The sequence below is a fragment of the Triturus cristatus genome, chromosome 5_2 (genome assembly GCF_964204655.1).
Source record: "Triturus cristatus chromosome 5_2, aTriCri1.1, whole genome shotgun sequence".
Classification (NCBI taxonomy): Eukaryota; Metazoa; Chordata; class Amphibia; order Caudata; family Salamandridae; genus Triturus; species Triturus cristatus.
In genome coordinates this window covers 356,209,286-356,220,103 of record NC_140588.1, presented here as the reverse complement: position 1 = coordinate 356,220,103, position 10,818 = coordinate 356,209,286, and the positions used below count along the sequence as shown (strand labels likewise).

At 47.6% G+C, this 10,818-nt stretch overlaps 1 protein-coding gene across 1 annotated transcript in view; it reads left to right on the top strand.

Annotated features, from left to right (window-relative positions):
• Window positions 1-5,894: 5,894 nt before the first annotated feature.
• The window catches only part of FAM217A (family with sequence similarity 217 member A), a 77,297-nt gene continuing 72,373 nt past the window's right edge, over window positions 5,895-10,818 (top strand). The window contains exon 1 of the mRNA XM_085606604.1: window positions 5,895-6,488. Within this exon, the coding sequence (XP_085462730.1) occupies window positions 6,366-6,488 (123 nt within the window). The 5' untranslated portion in view covers window positions 5,895-6,365. The remainder of the gene's footprint in view (window positions 6,489-10,818) is intronic.

Sequence of the window (10,818 nt, the reverse complement as noted above, 5' to 3'; positions counted from 1 at the left end):
GACAGGCTAGCTTATTTTTCAAACCCGCCACATTCCATGATATTAAATTCATGTACTGTGGGTAGCACGGGGGATGTGGTGAAGGATCCAATTGGCTGGGAGAGCCACACTGCTGGTATGTTTCAGATGGCCGGGGTATGACTGGTAGTTGCTGGGGATCAGAGGTCATTGTAGAATTCTCTAGGGGGACACTACTAATGGTCCGTGGAGGGGTAGAGGGACTCCCCTGGTTACAGGGTGGCAAAATCCTTTCCCTTATTAACTCAATAGGCTCTAAGCCTGTAGTACTACCCCCCATTGGACCCGGTGCCACATAATAATACCTAGCCAGTCAATCAACCTGGTCGAGGCAACTGAACCTATTTGAGCATAGGGGATAGGACCATTTTAAGTCATAGGGGGCTTGCCTTGGTTTCCCACCGCCTCCCCTATGCGAGTGCGGGATATAGGTCCAGCCAGTTTCATCTGGCCTCAATTGTTCATTGGGATAGAAGTAAGAGAGAGGGCGCACCCCAATTTTAGTGTCAGAGCGAGAAGTGCCCCAGTTACTGATGTAGTCTGCTGTCCTGGCATCCCGAAAATTGACTATGACGCAATCGCCGGGTATATTTTTAGGGGTGCCCCCCACCCAACTTACCCTTCTGGCCATAATAATCTCGCATCTGGCATGCGGAGGCAAAGGTCTATGAGTGCTGAGCCAGTGTATTACCTTGTTTTTCAGGTTGGGGAAATCTTCAGTACTGGGATCGTTAATTTCAGGAACCCCCGTAAGAACAACCAGGTAAGGGCTTGCTTCCGGGGGCAGATCTAATCTCAGGGAGAGCCTAGAAGCATCTCCCTGAATTAACTTCCGCTCCAACCTCCCATTTACACTGTCTTTGGCCAAAGGGGCCTTTCCTGTAGTAATACAATCTGTGTGAAGATCGTTGGAGGGCCTGGCTTCATGTTGCACTTGTGGAGGAGTATATAAAATAACAGGGGCTGGCTGAACTGAGACAGGTGGAATAATGGAAGGCCGAGTGTCTCGACAGGCAACTGAAGGGTCAAGCACTACCCCCCCATCCCTAGCGGTGCAACCGCATTTACAAGAACATGAGGGAAGTGATTTATTATTAGCACCATCTACTAAACCCCTTATTTGATGTTCAAGCTTAGCGAGAAGAGTCACCATACCATCCAGCCTTGATTCCAAAGGACCCAAAAGGGTACGCAGCAGTAAATCAAGTTGTTGCGATGGTATTGCAACCCCAGCTGTCTGTGGCAAAAGGGTAGGAGAAGCATGTGCCTGTACAGGGGGATCCCCAGAGGACTTGGAAGAAATATGGGCTGGGGGTGGTGAACAGCTTCCCTGGGTTTCTGTTCCTATGACCACTGTATTAGCCTCTGGAACTATGGTGGTAAGTTGTTTTGCTTGTTTGGCTCCCCCTAGCTTGGTACTGACTTTTCTAGAAGATTTGGGCTTGGTCTTCGAGTTCAGCCCGTCATTGATGACCCTTTTTTTACGCAGGATCGGCCCTTGTCTGGACACTGGGGGGGATGGGATTCTCGAGTTTGTCGTGAGATCGTTACCACTCGAGGAATCACTGTCGGAGGTGTCGTCCACAAATTGGGTGAGAGGTAGAATGGTATTGCTAGCACCAGTACCATTAGGGGTACGCGCAGTTGCAAGAGGGCCCAGAGAAGATCTCCTAGCTATGGCCAGGTCCTGCGAAACTCGGCGCTCCATGAGTACAATACCCTGATCAATCACCAAGTTAGCTCTTACTATGAAATGATCTAAAGTGCCTGTCAGATTACCCTTAGACACATGATTCCTAACCTCTTTGGCTGCCATTACTCGGGTACTATAAAACACAATGAATCAGTCGTGGTAGTTATACGTCAATATATCCTACAATAGACCAGTGGAAAAATAATAACCACGATTGATGTTCAATACAGTAAGATGGGTTAAAATGAACACATACGGCTTAGTCCGCAGATGAAAGAGGAGGGGCCCGGTCCGGTCTCTCTCGGTCTCGAACGGGCTACAACGGGCCCGCCCTTGGCCCGGGCTTCGCCCGGACTGCGCCCCGCACGCGTCCCGCTCATGCGAGAGGTGGTAGGAGTCAAATAGGCAGGAGGAGGAGTCGGGAAGAGGAACCAGGTGCAGGGAATCAGCAGTTGAGAGAAGCACCCTGGTCCTCGCAGTCCCGTGTAAGAAAGAGTTTTCTTTTAAAAGCCCCGTGCCTTTAAAAATGTTGCAGCGTGCTGTCCTCGCCGGGATCCTTTAAGTGGGAGAGTTCTTGCCCATCCAGAGCGTGGTTCTGAGTCCTGAGCCTGCAAGCGGCACCCGCGAAGCGGGGGCCGCGAGGCGTGATGTAGTGACCGAGGGAGGAGTCGGGAAGAGGAACCAGGTGCAGGGAATCAGCAGTTAAGAGAAGCACCCTGGTCCTCGCAGTCCCGTGTAAGAAAGAGTTTTCTTTTAAAAGCCCCGTGCCTTTAAAAATGTTGCAGCGTGCTGTCCTCGCCGGGATCCTTTAAGTGGGAGAGTTCTTGCCCATCCAGAGCGTGGTTCTGAGTCCTGAGCCTGCGAGCGGCTCCCGCGAAGCGGGGGCCGCGAGGCGTAATGTAGTGGCCGAGGGAGGAGTCGGGAAGAGGAACCAGGTGCAGGGAATCAGCAGTTGAGAGAAGCACCCTGGGCCTCGCAGTCCCGTGTAAGAAAGAGTTTTCTTTTAAAAGCCCCGTGCCTTTAAAAATGTTGCAGCGTGCTGTCCTCGCCGGGATCCTTTAAGTGGGAGAGTTCTTGCCCATCCAGAGCGTGGTTCTGAGTCCTGAGCCTGCGAGCGGCACTGTATCTCAAATGGCACTTAGCAAGTAACCCCAAAAGTCATTCAGCAGATTGTTTTTTTATGGGGGAATTCTGAAATTCCTTCCTTCTCTCCATCCTTTTTTCATTATTTTGTCCTTCTTTCTTTCTATCTGCTGCCTTTTGTCATCTTTATTTCCTTTTGTCCTTTATATCTGTCCTTCTGTCATATTTAATTCATCCTTTTTTATCCATCCTTCCTTCTTTCTTCATCCAATTTCCCTCCTTTTCTTCATCCTTTCCACCCATCCAATCTTTTTTCCATCTAGCGTCCCTTCCCTCATTCTGTCCATTCATCCTTCTCTCAACTATCCATCCATTCTTCTATTCATCCATCTATCCATATCCACATCCCTCCTCTATCCATCATTCTCTAAATCCATTCAGCCATCCTTCCATTCATCCATCCATCTCTGCTGCCATATATACATCTCCCATCACCCTCTCTATCCATCCATTCACCCCTACCACCCTACTTTTTTGCCCTATCTCGCTTCCTTCCTCTGTTCATCTAATGGATAGTCTCTGCTTAAGTTTCTGATTGTCATGCATTTTGTAAAACGTTTTACTGACATGTTTCCTCCCCAAACCATTTGTTATGACACAACGGGACATAAAACTGGTCTTATCATTTATCATGTTCACGGCATTCGAAACTATGCACAGCAGCTCTTTGCAACTTTTACCACTAAAATAACTTCTTCCTCACTGAGATTAAGTCAGCATGCGACGTGAGTGAACTGTAAGTGCTTTTGGTGCAACTGCCTTACACCACCTTCTTTCCAGATACACTGGTGCAAAGATCTCCGGAGTCCTTCCTACCAAAGGTTGTGACTCCTTTCCACTTTGGCCAATCGATCAGTCTGCCAGCGTTTTTCGCTTTTCCTCACCCCTTGATGATAGCGTTAAGCTTTTACATCGACTGCATAAAAGACCTTCACAAGGATAATTAACTCTTTATGGGATTCTCAGGAGCAAAGAAAGGCAAAAGAGGCATCTGTCGTGGAGGATAGTTATCTTCATTAAAATGTGCTATGCTCTGCCAAAGAGGCAATCCCATGAAGGCCTGAGGGACCTTTTCACCAAGCTCAGGCTGCTACAATGAAATGGGCATGAGGGGTGCCTATGCTTCATATCTGCTAGGCTGTGACATGGGTATTGATGCATACTTCACAAAATATTTCTGCCTTGACATCTGGTATGGTGGAAACGTTTCAGGAGGTACTGCTATGGTATATATCCTAAAGGCGAGGAATCTGCAGTTACAAGGATCGATCAGAAGAACAAGTTACTTATCTTCTATAATGCTCTTTCTGGTGGATCCTATCTCTAACCTCTGAATCCTCACTTCCCTACTGCCACCCCGTTCTATAGAGTTTCAAGTTAGCGATTAGCACACTGTCTCAATCAATGTATTTTGTGCTCTGGGTCTGAGGGCATGGAATAAGAAAGATACATGAAACTGACGTGAGCACATAGGGGTGGTACTTGTGCAAGGTACCACTCCATCACCTCTGAGGTGTACGGTGTCACCGCAGAGCCACCCATCGCCACCAGCCAGTGCACAGGAGCACTGTTACAAAATTCTCCAATTCCAGTCTAGTGGCTGGGGATATTCTACAGGTGAACAATCTGCATTAAGGTAGAGTGTTGCTGGACCATCTCAGAGTGACCCAGATACTTAGGGCCTTATTTATGAGCCCCTGCGCCACTTTTTGTGGTGCAGTGGTGGCGTTAATAATGCGCCATGTTGCTCCATATTTAGGAAGTGGTGCATCTGGGCAGATGAGTCACTTCGTAAACCCCTGCGCTACATTATACCTGCGTCAGGTATAATGTACGCATAGTGGGCACTCTCCTGCATGAAAAGCTTGTAGGAGTGACCCAGTGAAATCTATAAGATTTCACTGCGCCACTTCTAGGACGCCAATGTGTCAAAGCCTCATGGCAGGCGCAAGGGTGATGCAGGCCCTTTCACATGGGGCTTGCATCATGTGAAAGGACACATTGCTGGAATTCCGTCAGTTTTCAGACACACTCTAGCAATGCGCCACTTTCGCGCCGACAGATACGTCAGTAATACTGACGTATCTGTCATTTTTTGCGACATGATAAATCATACAGTGAATATGAGGCATCCATCATGTCATAAGAAGGGCCCACTGAGAAGTGTTGCATCGCTGCTTTCAAGCAACGATGCGACACTTCTCATAAATGAGGCCCTTAGTGCCTCGGATGCTGTCACAGACACACCCGTGTCCTTGCCCCCCTCATCTCTTCCCCTTCATCGCTCAAGATGCGTTAGGAATTTGCTGTTAGTTCAAGCACGTCAATGTGTCTTTAAGCACAGGTAAGATTGTTTTTAAAGTGTAAGCTATTGCATCTGCTAAACCTTTTAACTTCAAAAGAATAAAATGCTTATATGTTTTCAATACGAAATGATTGGGCAATACATTTATTTTGTATTATTATTAACGCGTGAACTGTATTTGAGTTCTACCCTAACCATCCTTCAGGAGTAAGTCTTGACTATTTGTCCTTGCTACTCCCTGAAAGTCAAAGCCCAAAGGAGGAGTCATCTGGCATCGGCATAAGGTGCCTGAGCTTACAGGTGACAGGGATACATGTATGTTACAGGGACGGCTCACCTCACCCAGTCTTCTGTAAGCCCCTGAAAACTGTCGTGAAAGGGACCCTTGGTTTCCAGTACTGGGATTTCATTTAAACAACGAACATATTCTGTGGGGAGTAGTAGTCTTTATTTAGTTCCAGGTTTTAATAGGCCCCTCAGGGCTCTGGGTCCCGGTGCCACTGCACCTGCTGCACTAACGGCAGCTATGCCCTTGGAAAGCGGGCGACGGATTTAAATAGCGGGCGCATGTTGTGTGTGTGAAACCAAGGATCACAGCCGGGCAGTCTGCTCCTCACGGCCGGCTCCTGAAGACCCCATGGGACGGGCGTGCAGTGTTCCCATAGTAGCCCGCCTGTGACGTGCTACCCGCGGGAGGGCTCGGCACCTCCTCCCTGTCCCAGCCCGACCTGCAGGAAAGTCAGTGTGAAGTGAGAACAGAATCCCTGCGCTCAGATCCCCGCCTGGGGAACTGACAGCGGCGCCGAGCCGCTTTCCTGAGATCGCCTCTGGAAAGGACGGTATCGGGGTGCACGCTCCCTACCTCATCTACCAGCCTCTGCTGCAGGACATTCTTCTGACCCCCTACTCCCCACCACCACCTCACCCCCCACCACCCATCCACCCAAAGTCGGTCGAGCCATAGTCAAGAGATGCTGCAATGTCCCCCTTGCTCCCAGTGTCAGTTTCTCCATTCCAACACCACCCCCTCCCTACATGGAGGCAGGTGCTGTTCCCAGCCTACAGAGAGGGTTTGTCAGAGGTAGCTCGCCCCCAGCCCTCCTTTAGTCAGTAGCTGCGGGGGTACAGGGTCCGAGGGAAATCCGTGCCGTTTTGGCGGTGACTCGGTTGTGCTGCTCCGTCTGTCATTTGTGGGAAACTGTGAAGATGCTGGGGGTGAAGCGCCGCCTCGTCTACCCCCGAAGTGGAAGATTCCAAGACAGAGATTCCATTGACGGCCTCAGCGGGACGGACATCTTCAGGGCACAGCACGCGCACACCCCTCCTCAGGTACGCGACGAAAACTTCGTAATTCTTCCTCCACTCCACCCTCTTCATAAAACTAGTCCACCTCCCTTGAGGGGAAATTTTGATACTGGTGCACGACACATAGTGGGGACGGGTTTACAAGATGCAGGGCTTAGATCAGGGGTACTCACAAACTTTCTGTCGGGGGCCAAAATTACAATGTGATTAGTGGCTGAGGGCCGCACTGGTAGGGGTGGAGTCAGTGGGGGCGGGATCAGTAGGGGGCGGAGCTAGAGTAAAAAGAAAAACCTTTCAAAACATTAGACAATGCTGTATTTCACAATCAGATGCAACTACAAAGAGCACATTTTGATAATACATTTTATTTGAAGGCATGAACTACACAAGAAACATGCTGAATCTGCGCCGAGGGTGACATTGAGCAGTTTGGGGGTGTTATGCCGTTGAAATCACTGGAGAATAAGCATTTTACAGGGAGATGCTCCCGTGTAGGGGAGGTGTAAGGGGTCATTTTGATTATTTGAGGTATGCCACCGAGTCCAATGAGTAGGTGACAACCTCCAAATGGGGATGAATTGACTGAGAGATGCCAACTCTACCTCGAAAGCAACTCAGTTTCAGGAGAGAAGAGGCTGCGCTCCAGCGCCTACTCGGATTTGACTAAGCTCGGGTTTTAACCCAGCCTCTTTTTACCGCTCCATAAACATCTTTAACCCCAACAACCCCCATCCACACGCACCTCTCCTCAGGCACTCTTCCAGGCGACTACGAGGAATCCTTTTAGCTCCGCCCCTTCCGGACTACACGCCTCTTTCACTTTCAATGGCGGTGCGTTCCTAGCCTCGCTCTGAGGTCTCTTCGTTGCACTAACTCACCAGTTCCGTGTGTGACTCGGAGGCAGGCAGGCCAATCAGAGGCAAGCAGTAAGCAGAGACGATGGCCGCAGGAGGAAACGTTGTGAATACGCATTCAAGCGTATTCACAACGTTTGCTCCTGCGGCCATCTTCCCTGTTTACTCCAAGGAAGGAACTGCGGCATGTAATCGAACAAGGTCCGCGGGCCACCAATGAAGGCCAGGCGGGCCGTACTATGAGTAACCCTGGCTTAGATAATGCTTTTCCAGCCTCACTTCCCGCATGCCGAAGTATTATTAAACTCTGTTCAAGGTCAGGATATTCAGCGAACGTCAAATAATTAGCTTGTATGTTGTAGCTGTCTGTCAAGTGGTGCAATAGTCAACCTTTCAAGAAAGTGCGAAACACGTTTGAATGGGTTGCAGGACATATCACAACTTGCAAATGTGCCTGGATAAAGTCGTTTTTAATGTCCCACCTTTGTGTTTTGCTTTCTGACACAATGTTAACTTTTTCGCTTTTTATTACTGAATTACATTTCTTGCAGGGAATTTTTATTTTTTCAGTATATGAGGCCTAGATTCTTCTTATGCATCAAGCAACATTAAAGTCTATTAAATCTAACACAAGAGGTGTTTGTACAGCACACACCTGGAACTCACGTGTTTGAAGGTGCACCCGCGTGATAACGAAGAAAAAGGAGGCTCACTGAAATAAAATATTTGCCTAAGATCACACAGTTTGGTCAAGCAGAGAAGCCAGGATTGATCCCAGTTTTTCTGGTTTCACACTGTACAATTCAACCACAAGATGGACACATCTTTATCGCTTTTTTTTTTACATCACTAGTGACTGCTTTACTTTAAATCCTTAGTACATGATGTTAGAGTGTGGGTGGCAAGCAGAAGGCACATGAAAGTTCTGCTCATTTTCAGCTCAAGGGTCTCAGAGTCATCTGGATCAAGCGCTCATTGGCTCACCAACCTCTATATGATACATACCCCTGAGATTTCTGAAAGCAGGTTACTCATCAGTACTCCCGGAATTTAGTTGTAGGAAGTAAGGGTCCAGATTTGGAAACTGTTCTAGCATTCCTGAGTGGAATTCCGGTGCAGACACTCTGGGGCATATGTACTACTAAGTGGCTAAACGTGGCGTTAGCCTCCTTGGCTTAACGCCACGCTCCGCCGCTTCTAAAAGACAGGGCTGCACCATATTTACAACAATATGGTGCAGACCGGTGTTTACCCCTGCGCTGGTGCTAAATTTAGCAGCCTAGCGCCAACGCAGGCACCCTAACACCATAGGGTGTCTGTGTTGAGGGCAAGATTATTTATGTGCACGAAGGTCTCACCTTCTGCAAACGCCATTTAAAGATTGTTTATGTGCAGGAAGGGAGACCTGCCTGCACATAAACAATCTTTAAATGGCGTTTTGTCATTTCTATATGTGCTGCTTCATGCAGCACATATAGAAGTTACAAAATATAATTTTTTTTAAAAGATTGTTTATGTGCAGGAAGGGTCACCTTCCTGTACATTACAAAGGCTTGTTGCTGTTTCTATGTGTGCTGCACAATGCAGCACACATGGAAACAGCAAAAACGAGGGGAAATAAAAATGTCTCCTCGTTTGCCAGGGTAAGACCAAGTTTTCCCTGATCTTATTTTTTACGCTGCCTCCTATTTAAGCTGGCCTTGTAAATAGGGGACAGTGTCCTAATCAATGGGTGTTGCGGTGGGATGCCCACCACAACACTCATTGCCCTCCCCTTTCAAGCTGAGTACAGCATGAAAGAGAGCCTTATTTACAAGGCAGCGTTAAGCCACGTTAAGTGACTTAACGCTGCCTTGTCTATAAGGCAAAGCACATATCGCGCTACAAGAACGTCACTGCAGCACACATAGAAAAAGGAAAAAGCCTCTTGTGATTGTTTTAGTGTGGGAAGCTTTCCTTTCCTGCACAAAAACAATCATCCACCCAACGCAGGAACCCTTGCACCGTGGTGCAAAGGTGCCTGCATTGGCGCACAGCAGCCTATTGTGCTCCGGCGCAGGGGAAAAGAACAGGATTGCGCCGTATCTCATAGATATGGCTCATTCCTGCCCTTTTCTTTTACCATAGGGCAACGCAGCAGGAAGGCCTGTAGAACACATATTTGTATTTTATGTAGTCAGCTCAGTGGGTTACTGCTTTTGATACAGAGATCCTTTTGTTACTTGCAATTACTATGTTGCAATAATTCTAGTACAAGACAAAGAGCCACACTTCTGTTGTTCTTCTGATGTTGCTAAAAGGGCTCATTTGGGTACTAGGGTAGTAATAAAGGCTTACAACTCCCACAACTGCATTATATTTTAAATCCTGACTTTGTGTTTCTCTAATCATGCACTCTTAACATGTAATGCCTACAAGTAAGAACAATATGTGACTGCTATACTTTGTAACCCTCACTGTCTTATATAATACACCCTGTACTGTGATTTAAACACTTACATGATTTATTATCTCTGTATAATGTGCATGTGTAATGTAAGGCACTCAGACACTCTACAATGGGATAAGTAACGCTATCAAAGAATTACATTCAAAAATACATTAGGAAGAGGTATTTAAATTATTTGAGTAATTACTCATACAGTCAGCCATACCTGACATTCTTACAGCGCATGCATGTCTCTTATATACAGATGTTGACCAAAGTCAAAAACCTGCATTCAAAACTTAGATTCTGTTAACGATTTCTTAAGTGATAACAACTGTGCTTTATTTTCCTCCATTGAACTGGCATCTAGGTATTAGGCTCCAGATAGCTCCCAACAAGGAAGAGACTCCTACAAAAGGATGTCTGGCAGCCCTGTAAAACAGGCCTTTGTTTTGGCCCAGCTGGAAGTGAAAATAAGAAAGCTCCTTCACCTCCTGCAGGTTGCTGCTTGGAATGGAAAGCAGACAATGTGCTGGTGCTACTGAAAGTGTCCCTTTGCCGGCAAATTACACCAACTACAGCATATTTTACTGGAGCTCACTAGAACCCAGATACAGCTCAATAATAGCTGCCAGATCTGGCGGGATACTACTCATTTAATGCACTGGTTCAGTGATTATTTTCACCCACAAATGACAGTGAATACTGTACACAAATTGGCCGTATGTAGGGTTTCGTTTAGACGTGTGGGTTCTGAACTCAAATGTTTTTGATAAACATTTTTGCATGGCCTTTCTCATCCTGGAACCAGCAGCGGCTACTGCCAAAATAAAATGGTGGGGCTTTTCCCGTTGCTTCTCCATCTGCCGGACACCTCCGTGCTCCTTTCTTCTGGAAGTCCATGGGCCAGCACAGGCTCCCAGACTCCCCACCCAATCCAAACGCTGTTCTCCTGCTGTGAAAGCAGCGCCTTTATAGGTCTGAGCAGCCTGATTAGGCGCTTACGAAGGGACTGTGAGCCTGAGCCATTTCTCCACCCAGCTGTACAATACAGCAGGGGGAGAAATTCTAG